General features: G+C 43.6%; 1 protein-coding gene across 1 annotated transcript in view; it reads right to left on the bottom strand.

Annotated features, from left to right (window-relative positions):
- heatr1 (HEAT repeat containing 1) overlaps positions 1–22,495 on the bottom strand; it is a 65,656-nt gene that overhangs the window by 6,421 nt on the left and 36,740 nt on the right. The window contains 12 exon segments of the mRNA XM_034202176.1: positions 2,261–2,395; positions 2,564–2,740; positions 10,020–10,170; positions 10,566–10,897; positions 11,071–11,211; positions 11,708–11,831; positions 11,931–11,983; positions 20,182–20,366; positions 20,634–20,763; positions 21,604–21,675; positions 21,677–21,826; positions 22,163–22,291. Coding sequence (XP_034058067.1) covers positions 2,261–2,395; positions 2,564–2,740; positions 10,020–10,170; positions 10,566–10,897; positions 11,071–11,211; positions 11,708–11,831; positions 11,931–11,983; positions 20,182–20,366; positions 20,634–20,763; positions 21,604–21,675; positions 21,677–21,826; positions 22,163–22,291 — 1,779 coding nt within the window.

The raw sequence follows: 22,495 nt of genomic DNA, 5'->3' as shown, positions 1-22,495 counted from the left end.
TCATGAAGAATCCAAGCCCTTGCTCACTACTGGAAGCAGCAGAGCACGGCAAAAGGACCACGCCCAAAGAATGGGGAGTGGTGACATTAACCCGATAACAACTGGAGAATGTGCTAGAAGATGCCCACAACGCCGCGGCGCAGATGGTCTACAGGGGCACCACTCTCAGGGCAGCCCAAGATGTTGAGATGCTCCTTGTAGAGTGGCATCTCAGCCCAGATGGCAGGGGGCAGCCACTGGCCCCGTAGGCATGTTAGATGGTATCGACAACCCAGTGGGGCAGCCACTGGTTAGAGGGCACAACCTCCTTTAGTGCCGCCATGGCAAAATCAAGAGTTGCTCCGACTGCCGTATACGGGCAGTAGCCTCGATATACGACCTTTGGGCACCCACAGGGCACAGCACCTTCGACGTGCCGTTCTCCTGAATGTCAAAGCGTGCCAGCTGGGCAGGCTGATTGAAGTGGGTTTGTGGAAGCACCCTGGGCAGGAATGCCACATTTGCCCAAAGGGCAAAACCTGAGAGACCCACCTCGGGCATGTATCGTTTATGGAGAGGACATGCAACTCCCCAACTCGCTTCCCTGAGGCTATGGCAAGCAGAAATGCTGCCTTTGTGGGCAGCCACCTAAGCCCCACCTGGGCCAGGGGCTCGAAGGGAGGAGATGATAGGGCATCCGGCAGCAGGGGCAGGTCCCAAGCCGGAGCCCTCGGGGTGCTAGGGGGACGCTGCCGTAAAGCCCCTCTTCAGGAAGAGGGACACCGACCTGTGGCACCCCGCCGTGGCGCCGTCGACCCGAACATGTTGGGCAGAAATAGCAGCCACATAAATTCAGAGTGGAGTGAGAACGTCCACTATCTAGAAGGGACTGCTGTCTGGGCAACAGTGTACATGCTGTCCCAAGGAACACGCACATTCTTGCCCTCCAGTTGGGGTAGAAAGTGCGTGAGTGCAAGCTGCACAGCCCGAAGCTCTAGCACGTTGACATGGCGTGCACCCTCCTAGGCAGACCACTGACCCTGAACGGTCCTGCCCTGCCACACTGCACCCCACCCTGAGAGACATGCACCTATGGTGACGGTCTCCTGGCGGGATGGGATGGCGCTCATGGGCACGCCCATCAGGAGATAGGCCCTGCCCCTCCAGCGTGACAGAGAGTGGAGGCAACGCTGCGACACCCTAACTTTCCTGTGCCACTTGGCATCCAAGTGAAGGCTGTTCAGCCACATCTGCATGGGGCGTAGACCAAGCGACCAAGTCAAAACACAAATGTTAAAACCAGATAATTAGCTTCTATGGAATAGAACAGCCCGCATAGAACCGTAGGCCATGGCCACAGTAGTAACTATGGCCAGTGCTTACCTTACTCTCTGCATCTAAACAAAAAACGGGCAAAATATGGCACCCTGGGCTTTCCATACTAAATTAAATGAGAGACGCAGCTAAAGCTGGGAACTGAAATGCTAATGATAGCTCGGGCACAACGCCACAAGCAGAACTTTCAAAAGAGCATAATAAGGGCAACTTTATGGGAGAGGAAGCGGGAACACTGTTGTCACCAGAAAGTCTAAGCCAAACAATAAACAAGACAGCAATCAGGAAAACTTAGCTGGGAGAGGGTGCGGGGACACAACCATCACCAGCAACAAGTTGACACAAACCTGTTCGTCGAGGCTCTGCACAGCGCACAGCCGGCCACAGCTCCTGGAGGACGTGTTAACAACCCGTAGCTCCGACTGTCAGTCGCGAAGCTGCACGCGGCCAGCTGCACGCAGAGAAATCCCTCAGATCAAACGTTCAAACCTGAACGCTGTAGGCTACAAGAATGTGGCCGCGGTACTCTCGCGAAGCGAGAAGATGAAAAGGAGCTATGTAGCCGTCGTCACGTGGGTCACAGGTGACTTTGTTGTTATTAGGTACTCAAACTGCGCAAATGCGCGCGATGGACATATCCAGTGCTAAAGCATCGCCTCTGGCGGTCAGTAGGGACGAAATAGAACCATTATTTCTGTTTGTCCTTCATTTAGTTTTACCTCTAGACAATGGGATAACATCTGGCTATCATCAGCATAGTAGTGGAATGCGATGCCGTGCTTTCTAAGTATGGACCCAAGAGGGAGCAAATAAAGGGAAAATAACAGGGGGCCCCAAGACTGAGCTATGTCGGACAGGATAACTCAAGAGTCACCAAGGCTGACACAGAAAGTTCTATCATTCAGATATGAACCATTCCAGGGCTTTGCCCTCAATGTGTTACTACCTGGCAGTGCTGCGCTCTGAAGTCGAGGGCGGACAGGAAGAAGGAGGTGAGCTCTGATTGGTGGTGGCTCAGATGCTCCCTCTCCATGTGACCAATGTGCTCCTGCAGGATGCTCAGCAGCGCCCCAAGCTGGCCCTGAAACACACAGCATCAAAACATAATTAATTAATAATAAACAATAATTCATCCTAATAATAATTAATAATTATTATTAACACAAATAAATAATACTACATAATAATTCATACTAATAAATACTAAAACATCATTAATAATATATATCTTTCCGTTATCAATATCTACCTGTCTGTCGAGAACCATGCTGCTGTAGCACTTGGTGAGGGTGGGCAGCAGGACTCGGGGGGGCAGTTTGGTGGCGAGGGTCGCCCGGAGGGAGGAGAGACGGGAGGAGAGCTGAGCGCCGGCCGAGGAAGACGAGGAGGAAGAGGAAGACTCCACCAGACGAGTCAGACTACACACCTGCAGGAAGAGGAAAATATACCTTTAGAAAACACAACAAAAAAACAAAAACAAAGTCTGCAGATGTGTGTTACCTGTGTGTGAGCAGCTGTGTGTAGCAGGGTTTACGTTAAGGCCCTGACACACCTACCCGATTTTGGGAGTCAGAGGCCGTCAGAGGCAATCGGGCACTCACGGCGCCCTACTCAGGTTGGTGTGTCCCGCACCGCCGTTGCTTTACGGCACATTTTCACACCTCCCGCGGCCGATTCAACATGTTGAATCGGCCAAAGAAAGTCGGCCAAAGAAATCACTCTGATTGGCTGTTGCCTCTTTTGAATGACGAATACACACTACCGCTGCCTGCTGGTAAGGACAGTTATTGCCACTCGTCGACTGAAGTCTTTGCGGTGTGTTCGTAGGCGAGCGGCGTAGGCGGGGGGCGTAGCAGACGTAAAAGTCGGGACGCCTGCGGTACGCGTTCTTTGGTCTCAGGTTGGTGTGTAGCTGCCTTTAGTCGGTAATTACCGGTTTTAAGCTGGTAAAATATATTAAAAACCGGTAAATTCAAAACCTGCCGGTCAAAATGTCTGGTAATATTTAGGGATGATCCGATCGATTGGCTGCCAATCATTATAGGCCGATATTCACTCTTAATAGTTTGATCGGTGCTCTCTATAAAGGCCGATCAGGAGAGCCGATCAGATGATTAAAAAATACATGAGACTTTTCTCTGTGTGCGTGGCAAAAGAAGCTCGTCAAAATGGCTTCCACGGTGTGGCAGTTTTTCAAGGTGTCCGAAAAAGACAATAAAATTGCTATATGCAACGTGTGTGAAGCAGAAAGAGAGAGATCAGGTTCAGCTGCTGCTGACGGAGAACACACAGCTCTGCAAGATCACCGGCAGCTCCGCCAGCTGTGAGCGGTGAGCGGATCAAAACACACACTTCAAGTTAGACCTAACACACTTAGCTATTTTATCTACCTCTGGAACAACCTAAACTAGTTATACATATGTTTATTCTTCACTGTCGGGCAGTATTGGGAAAGTTACTTTTAAAAAGTAACTAGTAATAGTTATAGCTCTAGTTACTTTATTAGTTACTAAATTATAAAAGTAACTTGCAGGGATGCAAACTCATCAGGTATGAAAAAGGTGACAAGGATCCGATCCCCCGACCTCACAGAATATCGGCTTTAAAATGAGGAATAACAGAGGATGTTAGCAGTCAGAACAACTAAAGCCCATTTCATCAACACTTCTTTAACTTCTGGTCACTTTCCAAACAGTCTCAAGGAGGCAAGAGTAAACCCTCTCCTAAAGAAACCCACTCTCAACCCGTCTGATGTTATAAACTACAGGCCTGTCTCTCTCCTCCCGTTCCTGTCTAAATCACTTGAACACGCTGTCTTTAAACAACTCTCCTGTTATCTCAATCAGAACAACCTTCTGGATCCGCACCAGTCTGGTTTCAAGGCAGGTCACTCCACAGAAACTGCTCTCATTGCTGTCACGGAGGAACTGCACACTGCCAAAACTGCATCCCTCTCCTCTGTCATCATCCTATTGGACCTGTCTGCTGCATTCGACACGGTGAATCATCAGATCCTCCTTCGCACTCTCCAAAAACTTGGAGTTTCAGGCTCTGCACTTTCCCTCCTCACCTCATACCTGAAAGACCGTACCTACAGGGTGACTTGGAGAGGGTCTGAGTCCGACCCTTGTCAATTAACTACGGGGGTCCCTCAGGGCTCTGTTCTTGGTCCCCTCCTCTCCTCCCTGTACACAAACTCGCTCGGATCAGTCATTAGCCCGCATGGTTTTTCTTACCACTGCTACGCTGATGACACCCAATTAATTCTGTCCTTTCCCCGCTCAGAGACCCAGGTCGTTGCACGCATCTCTGCTTGTCTAGCTGACATCTCTCAGTGGATGTCTGCTCACCACCTCAAGCTCAACCTTGACAAGACTGAGCTGCTCTTCCTCCCGGGAAAAGATTGTCCCACTCTTGACCTAACAATCAACATCGGCACCTCAGTTGTTTCCCCGACTCAGACTGCAAGGAATCTGGGTGTGACCCTAGATAACAACCTGTCCTTCACTGCAAACATCGCTGCTACAACCCGTTGCTGCAGATACACGCTTTACAACATCAGGAAGATACGTCCCCAGCTGACTCAGAAAGCGACTCAGGTTCTGGTCCAGGCTCTCGTCATCTCACGCCTAGACTACTGCAACTCCCTCCTGGCTGGTCTACCTGCATGTGCCATCCGACCTCTGCAGCTCATCCAGAATGCAGCGTCTCGTCTGGTCTTCAACCTTCCTAAATTCTCCCACACCACTCCGCTCCTCCGCTCCCTTCACTGGCTTCCGGTAACTGCTAGAATCCACTTCAAGACACTGGTACTTGCTTACCATGCTGCGAATGGATCTGGCCCTTCCTACATCCAGGACATGGTTAAACCGTACACCCCAGCGCGTGCACTACGCTCTGCATCAGCCAAACGACTCGTTGCGCCCTCGCTGCGAGGGGGACCCAAGTTCCCATCGGCGAAAACACGTGGGTTTGCTGTCCTGGCTCCAAGATGGTGGAATGAGCTCCCCATTGACATCAGGACGGCAGATAGCTTGCACATCTTCCGGCGCAAACTGAAAACTCATCTCTTTCGACTCCACTTCGAGCGTTAGAACTATTAACGAAGCACTTTTATACTAATAAAGGACTGGCTTACCTAAAGCCAGTTGAGTAGCACTTGAAATGTTTGGCTCTATGAAACCTGATGTACTTATATGATTCTGTTTTCTTCAAGGTTGTGTCTTCCTGGTCGAATGTACTTATTGTAAGTCGCTTTGGATAAAAGCGTCAGCTAAATGCAATGTAATGTAATGTAATGTAAAGCAGCAGTTAATAATGACAGAAACGTTAAAGAGTCACATCTAATAGAAATATATAAAAGCATTTATTTTAATTGTGGAGCAGTCAGTTTATCATTTTGGCAGCACTGTTGAGCATTTTGAAAATGTATTTTCATGCCTCTGTTCAAGGCTTAGTCTGGCTTATCTGTATAGCCAGTGGTGTAAAGTAACTAAATTCATCAACTCAACAAGTACTATACTTGGGTACAATTTTGAGATACTTCAATGTTTTGCTACTTTGTTCTTCTTCTCCTCTACAGTTCGGAGGTAGGCCTACGTGGTGTACTTTTCCCCTACAGTTCAGAGGTACATGGTGTACTTTTCCTCCACTACATGTATTTAATCCCTTTAGTTACTCTACAGATGTGGATGAATGATGTGAAATATAATCAAGTGTTAAATCAGACTTTAGTTCCACCTGGAGTAAATTCACAAGCTACCCTGCAGTATACAAAGTAATTCAAACTAGCTGCACCTTTACCAGCTTTGAGAACACTTTAATGATCAATCTTTATAAAACATTCTGAAATGGACCAATCTGCACAACGACTACTTTTACTTTTGCTACTTTCACTATATTTTGGTGATAATACTTTTCTACTTTTAATTGAGGAACATTTTGAATGCAGGACTTTTACTGTAACAGAGTATTCCTACACTCTGGTACTTCTACTTTTACTCAAGTACAAGATCGGAGTACTTCTACTTTTACTCAAGTACAAGATCTTAGTACTTCTACTTTTACTCTAGTACAAGATCTGAGTACTTCTACTTTTACTCTAGTACAAGATCTGAGTGCTTCTATTACTCAAGTACAATATCTATACGTATACCACCTCTGTTTATAGCCTATGAAAAAAACTATTAGAAAACGAAGGCTAAAGCTAACGTTAGCAGATAGTGACAATGTATGCTAGTTAGCTAGCTCAACGATTCATTAAATAATATTGCGACAGAAAAACTTCAACATCACGCTCCGACAGGGAGCTCTGCTCTGAACACCTGAACGGCCCGTTCTAACAGCTGTTCACCACTGTGTGGTCCAATCCGGACCACACAGTTAATATTAACGAACGCACCCGTAGGTAATGTAGCTGCTGAAGCTAGACCCTCATCGCGGAGCAGCAGAGCCTTATAATACATTCATGAGCAGAGCCGACGGGCAGGAAGACTCGAGCACACAGCTCGCACTTCATTATAATAAAAAAAGAACACCATGGGTGTATGATGGCACATAACAGCTCGCGGCCGAAGATTACTCCGGGTCCCAGACCCCCCCCATACCCCAAAAATATTTTTATTGCAGATCTACATGAATCACACAAACGACCTATTTTGGATTCAAAATGGCGAATTTCGCCGAAAGGCGACAAGTTTGCATCCCTGAACTTGTAACAAGTTACTTTACTTTAAAATTAATAACAATAAAATTGAAAATTAAATGCTTTCACTGGTATTTTGCTGACTAGTTCTCTGAAGGCAACAGACTCGACCGTTGCGATGGGCAGCATGTCCTCAACAACATACCCGGCAATCAATCTGTTTAGTTGACTCTGGGTGACATGTAGCGATTTAAAAAAATCGTTTTTTGGCTGTTTAGATGGTGTTGCTCCATCTGGGTCACTGCCAGTGGTTGAGACGGTGGGGTCTTTGGCGACTAGTTTTATAGCCCCATGTACATTACTTAGGTGCTTCAGGAGATTGGCATTGCTGTTTTTTGATGTGGACAATGCTATCTGTCCTGCACACAGTTTACATTTGACCATAATATTTTGTGCGTCCTTTATCCCCACAAATTGAAAATAGTGGTTATATTTCCAAGTTGCAAATGCGCTGCTGCTCTCGCTGATACTTGCATCTGCCATTGTGTGTGTGTGTGCTGGTGGTGAGCGTTGCCGTGTGTGTTAGCATTAGCAAGTGTTCGTGTGTGTGTATTTTCCCCATAAGGCAAGACCCGACCAACTCTGTGTCGGATTGTCTTACCCTGAAATGTTACCCCGCTTAACCAATCATCACTCCTCTCTGGTTACTTTCACTTTTCCATGGTGCTGTGAGAGGACATCGCTGTATTCGCCTGTAAGTTACATCCACAGGGAGATTCGGTTCAGTTCCATCACATAATGTAACGCAGTAACGCACCCATTTAAATCACAGTAACTATAATGGCGTTACTTAATGGGAATAGGTAACTAGTAGGGGTGTAACGGTACACGTACCCGTACCGAAATTATTCGGTACGGGCCCTTCGGTTCGGTACAGGTGTGTACCGAAGTGTACCGAACGAATATAACGTTAAACGTAAAAAATTGAGAACGTGAACAACTTTTTGGAAGTAATCTCAGGTGCTGCGTCGCAGCATTCAGAGTAATTTGGTCACATTGGGTTCAACGCGTCATAGAGCGAGCAAGTCATTTCATTGGATGAGAGGCATACTATGAGAGCTGGTCAGAGGGATGCGTTCAAATGTAGTCAGTAATTTGAGGAACTATCGAAAATTAATGGCGAACGCAGATAAAGTTGAGCTCGAAAATCCTCCAGCATCATTGAAGTCTCCGGTTTGGGAACATTTTGGTTTCGTAGTTACGTACAAGGATGAAGGACAAAGACAGGTGGACCGAACCAAAGCTGTTTGTCGGCATTGTTCAACTAAAATTAGTTACGCGGCTGGCAATACATCAAACTTGCACACTCTTGAAAAGGCATCACCCGAACGTGAATATCACCGGCGGTACCAAAAGAAAAAAGACTGAAGTGCAAACCCAACTCCCGCTAGCATGTAAGCCTCCACCACTCGCAAAAAGATCAGACCGAGCCAAAGCTATTACAAACGCCAAATATCCTTATGTTGCCATGTTAGCAAAGCGCTACCTGGCTGTATCTGCTACCTCTGTCCCTAGAGAGGGGGTGTTCTCCACAGCAGGAGACATTGTTAGTGCCAGCAGATCTGCCCTTTCAGCAAGCAATGTGGACAAGTTCATTTTTCTTTAAAAAAACATGAAAATACAATGACAAGCAAGTCATAATGTCAAACTGGCTGCTTAGGTGCTAGTACAGTACAGTTCAAATACAGATTATTTCAGTTCATCGAAAAGCTGCACCTTAATGTTTATTTTATTATATTTTGTATTTATTTGAGTGAATATTCACAGTTTAATAATAATTAAAAACCCAAAACTAATAGTTTATGTTTTGTGAGTATAGTAGCCTACAGTAAAGTTCAAATACAGATTATTTCAGTTCATCGAAATGCTGCACCTTAATGTTTATTTTATTATATTTTGTATTTATTTGAGTGAATACATTATTCACAGTTTAATAATAATTAAAAAAATATATATATATATGTTTTGTTCTGTGAAAAAAAATTCTGCTGTACCGAAAACGTACCGAACCGAACCGTGACCAAAAAACCGAGGTACGTACCGAACCGAAATGTTTGTGAACCGTTACACCCCTAGTAACTAGTAACGCTATTAGTTACCGCAAAAAGTAGTTGCGTTGTAACGCGTTAGTCACAACACTGCTGTCGGGTCACTCATCACTGGATCAGTGAGCTGCATGAGACGGACCGGCTGTCAGGAGAGGGAGAGGGGTTCCGTTTATTTCTCCCGTGTTATTATCCAAAGTTAATGTAAAAAAATCTACTATAACTAGTTTGTTTGAATGTAAAAATGTTGTTTTTTGTTTGTGGAAGCGCATCATTTATTGAAAAATGAATCTGAGCTTTTCGATCCGTTACGATTATAAACTGAATGAGCCAAATTAACTGAGTTTTAAACATCAGCATACATTACCGGTCATTACCAGCTAACGGAAACTCTGCTACACAATTATTATTATTATTATTGAAACATGACCGGTAAGTTTCGAATTTGTCCGGTAAAATAAATTATTTCCGGACACTTGACCAGCAAGAAGAAATCCTAGCGGAAACCCTGGTGTGTAGGTGTGTGTGTTACCTGTGTGTGAGCAGCTGTGTGTAGGTGTGTGTGTTACCTGTGTGTGAGCAGCTGTGTGTAGGTGTGTGTGTGTTACCTGTATGATGGTTTCCTGCAGATGTGTGTGTGTTACCAGTGTGGTGGTTTCCTGCAGGTGTGTGTTACCTGTGTGGTGGTTTCCTGCAGATGTGTGTGTGTGTTACCTTTGTGGTGGTTTCCTGCAGATGTGTGTGTGTTACCTTTGTGGTGGTTTCCTGCAGATGTGTGTGCGTGTTACCTTTGTGGTGGTTTCCTGCAGATGTGTGTGTTTGTTACCTTTGTGGTGGTTTCCTGCAGATGTGTGTGTGTTACCTTTGTGATGGTTTCCTGCAGGTGTGTGTGTGTGTGTGTGTTACCTGTGTGATGGTTTCCTGTGGGTGTGTGTGTGTATGTGTGCATGTGTTACCTGTGTGATGGTTTCCTGCAGGTAGGGGCTGAAGAAGTGTGGCAGCGTCTCTGTGATTCGCTGCAGGGCGGTGACCGCGCTCAGCAGGAGGATCTCATTGGTCAGCAGCTGCTTCCTGTCTGAGAGAACGAGCAGCACCGCCGGCATCAAGCTGCAACATCATTCACAATAATAAGATAAGTACTTTATTGATCCCAATTTCGGAAATGTTTGCGTTGCAGCAGCATAAAAAGACAAGGCATTGTATATTATAGAAATAAACAGACAAGAAACAAACAATCCAAAATGTACATCTCAAATAGAAATAAAATAGCATTAAAAAAAGTGTGGAAAATATACATGTGGAAATACAAATTTACAGTAACAAAATATAAAGCAGGATATTATATGTACATTAATTGTACAAGGAATGGAATATTAAATATTAGATTGAATATAAATGTAAAATGTACAGTGGGAGTTTAAGTCCAGTAATGATGTGGTGAGGGCCTTCATTAATAACAAAAATAATAATAATAACAATAATGGTAAATGTGTGCAGGTTACCGTGGCAGCTGAGGGATGGCGAGGGCCTTCAGCGTGCTGACGGCCTCGGCGATGAGCAGCATGGCGCTGCCTGTAACGTTCTTCTCCTCTGTTGGTTCCTCCACCAGATTCACCGCCCTCTGCAGAACTGGGGAGAACGCCCCCTGGTGGCCGGAGCCCAAATTGCGGCACAGCAGCTTCAGGCTGAACAGCGCCGTCTGCCGGTTGATGGCCGTCTCCTGCTCAGGCTGTTCCTGCTGCTGCTCAGGCTGTTCCTGCTCTTGCTCAGGCTGTTCCTGCTGCTTACCCACAATGCACAGCAGGTCGTCGATCAGCTGCAGCAGCACAGTGACCTGAGACACGGAGGAGAGACACTTTAATAACCAGAGAATAAATGAACGTGTCTTTTTTTATAAAATGTTTGGGTTGGTTTTAAAGCATTAACTTCAAAATCTGACATATCTTTTTTTTAACTTGGTTCCCAAAAAGTAATCTCATATCTGTGTCTGTAAATATGTATATGTACCTGCTGCTCGTCCCACTGCGTGCGGTGCTGCAGTTTGTTGTTCAGCAGCTCCATTGCCTTCCTCCTGACGGATGGCAGGCGATTACCCATCAGCCCCTTCATCACCGTGATGAACGTATCCGTGGGCAACAGGGAGTTCACCTGGGGACACACACAGCGTTAGCTCGGATGCTAACGGCCACTAGCATCAGGGGGGGAGAAGTACTGGAAGTACTACTTGAGTAAAAGTAGAAGTACTCAGATATTGTACTTGATTTATAGTAGAAGTACTCAGATTTTGTACTTGAGTTATAGTAGAAGTACTGAGATCTTGTACTTGAGTTATAGTAGAAGTACTGAGATCTTGTACTTGAGTTATAGTAGAAGTACTCGGATATTGTACTTGAGTTATAGTAGAAGTACTCAGATCTGGTTCTTGAGTAAGAGTAGAAGTACTCAGATCTGGTACTTGATTAAAAGTAGAAGAACTCAGGTCTTGTTCTTGAGGAAAAGTAGAAGTACTCCGATTGTGTACTTGAGTAAAAGTACTCAGATCTCTAATACGTACAGTACTTGAGTAAATGTACTTTGTTACTTTATAATAATAAGAATTATTATTGTTATTCCTTTATAATAATAAAGTATTATTGGTGTTTACCTTATCCAGCAGGTCGTAGGCCTTGTTCAGAAGAACCCTCCAGAACTTGCCAGTGGGTTTATCTGCGTTATTCTCCACACAGCGAGCGACGCTGTTGATGTAACGCAGGATCTCCTCCAGCAGCCTGAAGCGCACGCACACACACATCAACACATGCTCCCCCACTGCATCATGGGAAATAATGCCTCTTATTTAAGTATTATAATGAAAGGAAAACACGTACTTCTGCTGCAGCGGCTGCAGAGACGCGTCCTCCGCATCTCCTCCGTCTGCAACCTGAAACATGGCAGGAGAAAAAATATATACAGTGGGGCACAAAAGTATTTAGTCAGCCACCAATTGTGCAAGTTCTCCCACTTAAAAAGATGAGAGAGGCCTGTAATTTTCATCCTAGGTATACCTCAACTATGAGAGACAAAATTAGAAAAAACAATCCAGAAAATCACATTGTCTGATTTTTAAAGAATTTATTTGCAAATTATGGTGGAAAATAAGTATTTGGTCAATAACAAAAGTTCATCTCAATACTTTGTTATATACCCTTTGTTGGAAATGACAGAGGTCAAACGTTTTCTTTAAGTCTTCACAAGGTTTTCACACACTGTTGCTGGTATTTTGGCCCATTCCTCCATGCAGATCTCCTCTAGAGCAGTGATGTTTTGGGGCTGTCGCTGGGCAACACAGACTTTCAACTCCCTCCAAAGATTTTCTATGCGGTTGAGATCTGGAGACTGGCTAGGCCACTCCAGGACCTTGAAATTGTTCTAACGAAGCCACTCCTACGTTTCCCGGGCGGTGTGTTTGGGATCATTGTCATGCTGAAAGACCCAGCCACGTTTCATCTTCAATGCCCTTGCTGATGGAAGGAGGTTGTCACTCAAAATCTCACGATACATAGCCCCATTCATTCTTTCCTTTACACGGATCAGTCGTCCTGGTCCCTTTGCATAAAAACAGCCCCAAAGCATGATGTTTCCACCCCCATGTTTCACAGTAGGTATGGTGTTCTTTGGATGCAACTCAGCATTCTTTCTCCTCCAAACACGTCTAGTTGAGTTTTTACCAAAAAGTTCTATTTTGGTTTCATCTGACCATATGACATTCTCCCAATCCTCTTCTGGATCATCTAAATGCTCTCTAGCAAACTTCAGACGGGCCTGGACATGTACTGGCTTAAGCAGGGGGACACGTCTGGCACTGCAGGATTTGAGTCCCTGGCGGCGTAGTGTGTTACTGATGGTAGCCTTTGTTACTTTGGTCCCAGCTCTCTGCAGGTCATTGACTAGGTCCCCCCGTGTGGTTCTGGGATTTTTGCTCACCGTTCTTGTGATCATTTTTGACCCCACGGGGTGAGATCTTGCGTGGAGCCCCAGATCGAGGGAGATTATCAGTGGTCTTGTATGTCTTCCATTTTATAATAATTGCTCCCACAGTTAATTTCTTCACACCAAGCTGTTTACCTATTGCAGATTCGGTCTTCCCAGCCCGGTGCAGGTCTACAATTTTGTTTCTCGTGTCCTTTGACAGCTCTTTGGTCTTGGCCATAGTGGAGTTTGGAGTGTGATTGTTTGAGGTTGTGGACAGGTGTCTTTTATACTGACAACGAGTTCAAACAGGTGCCATTAATACAGTTAACAAGTGGAGGACAGAGGAGGCTCTTAAAGAAGAAGTTACAGGTCTGTGAGAGCCAGAAATCTTGTTTGTTTGTAGGTGACCAAATACTTATTTTACCGAGGAATTTACCAATTCTCTCCAAGTGAGGTTCTTACCCTCATTACGTCTGCCCGCCCTACCACCTGTCCTCTGGACCCTATCCCTTCAAACCTCCTTCAGACTATCGCTCCTGATATTCTACCGTTTCTCTCCCATTTCATCAACACTTCTCTAACTTCTGGTCACTTTCCAAACAGTCTCAAGGAGGCAAGAGTAAACCCTCTCCTAAAGAAACCCACTCTCAACCCGTCTGATGTTATAAACTACAGGCCTGTCTCTCTACTCCCGTTCCTGTCTAAAACACTTGAACGCGCTGTCTTTAAACAACTCTCCTGTTATCTCCATCAGAACAACCTTCTGGATCCGCACCAGTCTGGTTTCAAGGCAGGTCACTCCACAGAAACTGCTCTCATTGCTGTCACTGAGGAACTGCACACTGCCAAAGCAGCATCCCTCTCCTGTCATCATCCTGTTGGACCTGTCTGCTGCATTCGACACGGTGAACTAGGGCTGTGCGATTATGGCAAAAATCATAATCACGATTATTTGGGTCAATAATTGATATCACGATTATTTTGACGATTATTCATTGACCATTTATTGAACTTTAAAACAAATAATATTTGACCAATAAACAAGATCAACAAATATGTTGGAGCGCACTTCCAAAACCATACTAAACATATATTATTAATATGATAAATAAAAATAAATTAGACCAAAATAAATGAAATCAAACATGTTGCAGTGCACTGTCACAACCTACTGAAAACTCCTTAACATATAGCCAACATTTTGGTAAAACATATTCAACATATTCCACTCAGTTAAACGTTGAAGGCTGGCCAACCGTCATGGTCCAGAAGTAACAGGAAATAAATGTTGAACTACAATTTAAGACCAAATAAAAATGTTTAGGCCACCATGGCAAATGCTGGTAGGGCTGCTCATGTCATCTCTTAAAGATTGTTCGCAAGAAACACCAGCCCGTTTACATGGTCTGGTTTCAGAGATGAGCGCAGGCAGGTGACAATATTGCCACCTGTACTGAAGACCCTCAGCCACGCCCCGACACATGGGGTGACGCCGGCCAATCACAAAGCTTTGATGCGTTCAAGTGCATTATTCTGGCACAGGAAGATTATGTTACAGGACATTAACGATAAAACAGAATATTGTTGTTCTATTTTTAGACACATCTCGCGATCGACTGGTTGGGCACCCCTGGGCTAGACCATAGGTCTGTTGTGGTAGCAAAGTAGTCAGCTGAAGCCACATCTCTCTCAACTTCCCCACGGCATATAGCGCAGGCAGCGCAGACCTGCTGAAATAATACCGAGACGGCATCGCGTAACGCTTGTCCAACGTGTTGACAAGTTGCTTAAAGCCCTGGTTGCTAACAGTGCTAACTGGGCACATATCTTTAGCGATGTGAAATGTAATGGCACCTGTAATATCTCTTGTGTCTCTGCGAGCTCGTCGCGTAGGCCGTTGCTCTGTACAATGTGTCCAGAATCGATGCCTGTGATGATGTGGTGGATGAAATCGAGCGGGCATCTGCTTTTTGTTGTATTACTGCCCGGTCGTATTGCACTTTGTGGTTGTATTTCAGCTGATTAAAGAGATTGGTTGTGTTAGCGTGTGGTGCCAACACAACCTGGTAACAAATCCTGCACTATACTTTGTTTTGCTCCATGTCGGACTCCTGAAAGCCAAAGTACTTCCAAATAGTGGAAATAGTTGTACCCTTCTTTTTAACGAGTTGCTGCACTTGATCTGACATATTCGCTCGCGCTGAACACTCACAACACATGTCACTCCCACGTGGCCGAGTGGGCATTTAGGGAGGGGCGAAAGCGCACCCAGCAAAATAATCGTATTTTGTCAATTATGCTGTTTTCATAATCGTCGCAAACCATAATCGTAATCGCGATTAAAATACGATTAATTGCACAGCCCTACGGTGAACCATCAGATCCTCCTTCGCACTCTCCAAAAACTTGGAGTTTCAGGCTCTGCACTTTCCCTCCTCACCTCATACCTCAAAGACCGTACCTACAGGGTAACTTGGAGAGGGTCCGAGTCCGACCCTTGTCAATTAACTACAGGGGTCCCTCAGGGCTCTGTTCTTGGTCCCCTCCTCTTCTCCCTGTACACAAACTCGCTCGGATCAGTCATTAGCCCGCATGGTTTTTCATACCACTGCTACGCTGACGACACCCAATTAATTCTGTCCTTTCCCCGCTCAGAGACCCAGGTCGTCGCACGCATCTCTGCTTGTCTAGCTGACATCTCTCAGTGGATGTCTGCTCATCACCTCAAGCTCAACCTTGACAAGACTGAGCTGCTTTTCCTTCCGGGAAAAGATTGTCCCACTCTTGACCTGACTATCAACATCGGCACCTGTGTTGTTTCCCCGACTCAGACTGCAAGGAATCTGGGTGTGATCCTAGATAACAACCTGTCCTTCACTGAAAACATCGCTGCTACAACCCGTTGCTGCAGATACACGCTTTACAACATCAGGAAGATACGTCCCCAGCTGACACAGAAAGAAACGCAGCTTCTGGTCCAGGCTCTCGTCATCTCACGCCTAGACTACTGCAACAAACTGGTCTACCTGCATGTGCCATCCGACCTCTGCAGCTCACCCAGAATGCAGCGGCTCGTCTGGTCTTCAACCGTCCTACATTTTCCCACACCACTCCGCTCTTCCGCTCCCTTCACTGGCTTCCGGTAACTGCTAGAATCCACTTCAAGACACTGGTACTTGCTTACCATGCTGCGAATGGATCTGGCCCTTCGTACATCCAGGACATGGTTAAACTGTACACCCCAGCGCGTGCACTACGCTCTGCATCAGCCAAACGACTCGCTGCACCCTCGCTGCGAGGGGGACCCAAGTTCCCATCAGCAAAAACACGTGGGTTTGCTATCCTGGCTCCAAGATGGTGGAATGAGCTCCCCATTGACATCAGGAGAGCAGATAGCTTGCACATCTTCCGGCGCAGACTGAAAACTCATCTCTTTCGACTCCACTTCGAGCGATAGAATTATTAACAAAGCACTTATATACTAATAAAGGACTGGCTTATCTATAGCCAGTTGAGTAGCACTTGAAATGTTTGGCTCTATGAAACCTGATGTACTTATATGATTCTGTTTTCTTCAAGGTTGTGTCTTCCTGGTCGAATGTACTTATTGTAAGTCACTTTGGATAAAAGCGTCAGCTAAATGCAATGTAATGTAATTAATTCATTAAAAATCCTACAATATGATTTCCTGGATTCTTTCCCCCCATTCTGTCTCTCATAGTTGCTCTACAGAATTGAAATACTGTTTATGCACCACTGTATATGGAAATACACACATTTGTACCTATTTATTGCTGTATAACAGGGGTGTCCAACCTTTTTTGAACCGAGAGCTACTTTTAAAGTTGCCAGTCTGCCGAGATCTACCAGTCCAAATAGAGAGGCGTAGCCTACTACCAGGTAAATACACACTTCTACTTGTATAAAACGGACCTTTGTACAATTAATACTTCATAAAATACTGCAGATCCTTTATCTTAACTCTTTCTAATCTACACACATACAAGTATTTAACTGAAGCTACACAACAGTGTTGTTGATACAGAGTTGGAGTTTATTCACACGTCACATACTACAGTGGGTAATGTTTTCAAGAAACATTGAACAGTGCTGCCACATATGACACAGGAAAAAAAGAAAAGACTGTGAACCCTTTCTTTGCCATTATATAAAAATAGTGTTGCTACAAAAGTATAAATTAGGCTTACTAATAAGACAACTCGGATCTGAAGCTACACAGGAATCTGCTGCCAAAGTGCAATAAAAAAGACAAAATTAATAGAATCAAACCCTTTTTTTGTTGCATTTTAGTAGAGTATAAAAAGAAATGCCTTTAAAATAGGATGCAAGCAACACTAGCTTCTGGCTGAATTGATAATAGACTATAATCAATTTAAGTTTGCATTCTTATACCATTTTGTACAATAATTATAATGAATAAGTTCGAACAAACAAAAACTTACAGCTGATTAATAACGGTATCTAACTTGAGTTTTTATTATATCAAAAACCTGTTGAAATGCTACTGTTATTTTTACTGTCCCCCAAAAGCGCGTCGGCAGCCTCCAGGAATGCTTCTTTCACAACTTCGCCGTCTTTGAAAGACTTCATGTGTTTCGCAAGAACGTGACTGACACGATAAGATGCTATGGTAGCAGCCTTGCTCTTGTTGTTGGGCCTGGTGGAAATGTACTGCTGTGCATTTAGCTGTCCTTTCAGGTCCCTCCCCTTTTGGGAGCGTAGGGCAGAATTAGGAGGGAATTCCGTCTCGTAGCGTTTGTGCACGGTTTTGAAATGCCGCTCCTAAATTACTAGGGATGTAACGATATACCGAATATTGCGGTAAATAAACGTCCCAATACCGTCGTGAGACTGACAAAATCTACCGCGATTTTTTTTATTTTTTTTAAAACACTTTTTTTTGTTTTAAACCTTTATTTAACCAGGTGGTCCCATTGAGATCATCGATCTCTTTTTCAAGAGAGACCTATCCAACATGGCAGCAAGTAGGTTACAACATGAACATAAAACAACAGATAACACAAAAGGACATCGTATTTACAGGGCTACATTTACACACCTAGAGACATTGACAGTACCAACAGTATATTTATATCTCGCCCTGTCAATAAGCCTCACCTTCTTGGCAAAAACGGTATTGTTTTTGAAGTGGTGGAGAGACAATGCACAGTTTGACCCACTGCTGTCACCCATGGCCAAAGCATATCTCTCCGTCCCACTGAGGTGGCGTTAGACTTTTTCGCTGTCCGTCATTTTGACAGACAGGATCGTAAAATGTCCGTCATAATCCCTTATTACCCGTCGGGTCTGAACAGAGAGAGAGAGCACGCTCGTGAACTGTCAACGGGGGGCGGCGTTATGCCGTGTGTGCATGCACCTCGCGGGAGCGCACACAGCGTAAAGCAAAAAACTCCCAGACATGTATTGATCTGTACGGCAAAGTACGGTTTGGAAACTATATAATTTCCTTTTGGAGGGCATGCATAACACGGCATAACACCAGAGCCTCGTTGCGGGGAAACGTTGACTGCTTTCAGATTTTGCCATCATTGTTAAATAAAATATTCGGTTAACGCGACCACTGCTGTCCCAGCAACATCAGTACCAAGCGAGAGAGTTTTTTCCAGAGCAGGGGATATTGTAAATGCCCAAACATCCCAGCTTATAAATACCTGGAAATGTGGACATTCTCATATTCCTAAAAACCTGTCTGATGATGCTGAGTGAGTGACTAGTGAGTTTGAGTTGAGTTACTTGAAAAACTAAAGTGAAACTTGATTTATTTTATTGCAGGGTCTGATTATTAAATGTCCTTGTTTATTTGTGAGATGCAGTGGCACAAAGAAAATGCCTACTTTGTTTGGTAGTAGGCCTACTATAGGTAAAAAAACACTGGTTTTCTTGTTCCATTCTGTTACTGTCACTTTGTTTTTGACACTTTAAAATACTGCTATACTACTAAAATGCTGTACAAATCAGATTTATTATGTAATAAAGAAACATTTTCCAAGTAAAAAAAATTGTTATTGAAAAAAAAAAAAGAATAAAAATTTGTTTTCTCCTTTATTATTCAATATCGCGATAAATACCGTACCGTGGACTTGTTATCGCGATATTATCGTACCGTGAGTTTTTGGTATGGTTACATACCTATAAATTACCCTTCTTAGATAAAGCCACGCTCGCATTGCAGATGAGACAGATGGACTTTGAATTGGAATAGATACAAAAATAATCATCCTCCCACTCGGAGTGAAAATTATATATTTTGGGCTTTTTTACTTCTGCCATAATTACGGTCTTGTGTGTGTGCGGACTGTCACTCCTGTCGACACGGACAACGTCAGCAAAATAGTGCCCACTGCCCACCAGCCACGCCCCGACACATGGGATCACGCCGGCCAATCACAAAGCTTTGATGCGTTCAAGTGCATTATTCTAGCACAGGAAGATTATGTTATAGGACATTAACGATAAAACTGAATATTGTTGTTCTATTTTTAGACACATCTCGCGATCGACTGGGAATCTCCCCGCGATCGACTGGTTGGGCACCCCTGCTGTATACTATAGTAAAATGTGCAAATGTTTACTTAAACTTCTTTTGTTTGTATACATATTTTATTTATCAATTACATTTTTTTTGTGGTAATTGTTATTAATTTAAAATGGAGCAAATGTCACAATTACCAAGGGGAATATAAAAGCATTTGGAGTATTGTCTTGAATTTCTTTATTATGACTAATACACTTTATGTATATGTATTTTAAAATACACATATTTCTTGCTATAAAAATATATAATATATATACCTATATATTTTCGTACAATGAGCACCTTTAAATTGTCTATGTCTAATAAATATTTGTATTTGCACTTGTTTTAGTTTGGAATAAATTAAACAGGGTACAGATATGGATATGGGGATATGGGGATGATACATTGAAGTTAATCAAATGTGTATAAACAGTGGTATTTAAATACAAAAATAAAGTATTTAATTTAACTCAAAAAGGAAGTCATGAAACCCAATTTCCCAGAGGTATAAATAAATATATTATTTGGTCTTTGTTGATTTTTCCAATGGACGTAAAGATAACTTTAAAATTAAATAATTATATATTATTTAATATGAATTATCCTACCTTGGCGATGAAGGCGTTAGAGTTGAGCAGCTGAGCCATGAAGGAGACGCAGAGGAACTTGAAGTGTCTCAGCTCTTTGCTGCTGTGAGTCTCCAGGCTGAAGATCAGGTCCTGCACCTCCTCATCTTCATCCTTCCTCTTCATCATCGCTCCTCTCTGCCCTGCAGAGCTCTTCAATGCAGCAGCTGAGGAGGAAACATCAGGAGTCAAATATATATTTCTGTTTTTATTTACATTATTTCACTCTTTAATTATTATAATAAAAGTATTTTTAGACCTAGATCATTTTATTAGAAGCATATGACAACTTCATATGAGAGCTCTGTTGTGATTGGTCAACCTGCTTAGAGATGTCCCGCCCCTTAGCCTATCACTCACAATGTGTTGGAGCACAAGCCAATAGGAGCGCGAGTGTTACATAGTGATGTCACATCTTAGATTATTAGGTTTACCGTCGTCTTTGTCCTCAGGGAGCTGCAGCAGGAAGTTGAGGATGTTGATGAGCGAAGTCAGCTGATCACTGACATCAAACTGACAGCACAGAGAAATCCAGAACTCCACATCATTCTCCAGAGCGGCCTTCTACACACACGAAAATATATTTTACATTACATTACATTGCATTTAGCTGACGCTTTTATCCAAAGCGATTTACAATAAGTGCGTTCGACCAACAAAATACAACTTGAAGAAAACAGAATCATATAAGTACATCAGGCTTCATAGAGCAAAAACATTTCAAGTGCTACTCAACTGGCTTTAGATAAGCCAGTCCTTTATTAGTATAAAAGTGCTTCGTTAATAGTTCTATCGCTCGAAGTGGAGTCGAAAGAGATGAGTTTTCAGTTTGCGCCGGAAGATGTGCAAGCTATCTGCCGTCCTGATGTCAATGGGGAGCTCATTCCACCATCCTGGAGCCAGGACAGCAAACCCACGTGTTTTCGCTGATGGGAACTTGGGTCCCCCTCGCAGCGAGGGCGCAGCGAGTCGTTTGGCTGATGCAGAGCGTAGTGCACGCGCTGGGGTGTTCGGTTTAACCATGTCCTGGATGTACGAAGGGCCAGATCCATTCGCAGCATGGTAAGCAAGTACCAGTGTCTTGAAGTGATTAACATGTTCATTCAAATGCTCTACGTTTTACTGTGATATCTTGTTTCAATAGTTAATTTATCAATTTAAAAAACATTTTGTATTATTATTAACATTTTGTATTGTATTTATTTTTACCTTGTGTGTATCCTGTTTTTTTTTTTTTTTCAACTCTGTTGCTGCTAGAAACGCCTGAATTTCCCCACAGGGATAAATAAAGTTCCATCTTATCTTATAATACAAGAGAAAAAGTCATTGATTGAAATGTAAACATGGCTAAAAGGAATCATGTTATTGTAGAGGGATTACGTCTCCCAGAATGCGGTGCATTACCTTCCCGCTGGCTGCAGTTGAGGAAGAGGCGTGGAGCTTGAAGAGGAGCAGCATGAGGATCCAGAGGAAGGGGGGCGGGGCTTAGCGTCTGCACCAGCTGATGGAGGACGGGCAGCCTTCGATGCTCGGGGACGTGAGGGAGAGCGTCCACAAACACGTGCACTATCCTCGTCACCACGGCAACCAGGGAGGGGGAGGAGCCTCCCTCAGAGAGCTGGTGGGCCTGGAAGATATATAAATATATTTTAAAGAAAGAGACAAATTAATTATTTATATTTTTTAATAATCAAAACCACTTCTAAAAAAAATTATGAGAATATTTATTATCATTACAATTTTTATTTATAAGAATCATTTTTATAACCATAATAATACAAAAATAATCATATGAGGTCTTAATCTTATTTATCACACATTTTTCCCTACATGTACACCTTGGTGGGTATTTTTAAACATGATTTACTGTCACAAAACCTATTTTCTGACCTGTACGTGTATTATAAAGTACTGGTGTTATTAATTACTCATGATTTACTTTCATATTTGTAATATTCCCCACCTGTATGAGTGCAGGGATGACCAAGGTCAGCGTCTGCTCGATGACTCTGAAGCTGTAGGCGTCGTCCAGCCGCAGGATGTTAGCCCCCATGAAGGTGAAGATGGGCATGATGTTGTGCAGCACCTTCTCCTGCAGGGGAAATACACAATATCTTAGATTAATTCATTGTTTAGAGACACTACACATCATCACACATCATCATGATCCTGAAAAATACATCAAGTAAAACATATACAAAAATAAATGAAATTTTGAATGTTATTTTAAAGCCATTATTGTGTTGTTTCCATCGAGCTGCGAGGCTTTTATTTCGAAGAGTAAAACGAGTGTTGT

The sequence above is a fragment of the Gymnodraco acuticeps genome, unplaced genomic scaffold (genome assembly GCF_902827175.1).
Source record: "Gymnodraco acuticeps unplaced genomic scaffold, fGymAcu1.1, whole genome shotgun sequence".
Taxonomy (NCBI): Eukaryota; Metazoa; Chordata; class Actinopteri; order Perciformes; family Bathydraconidae; genus Gymnodraco; species Gymnodraco acuticeps.
This window is presented reverse-complemented; position numbering and strand designations above follow the sequence as displayed.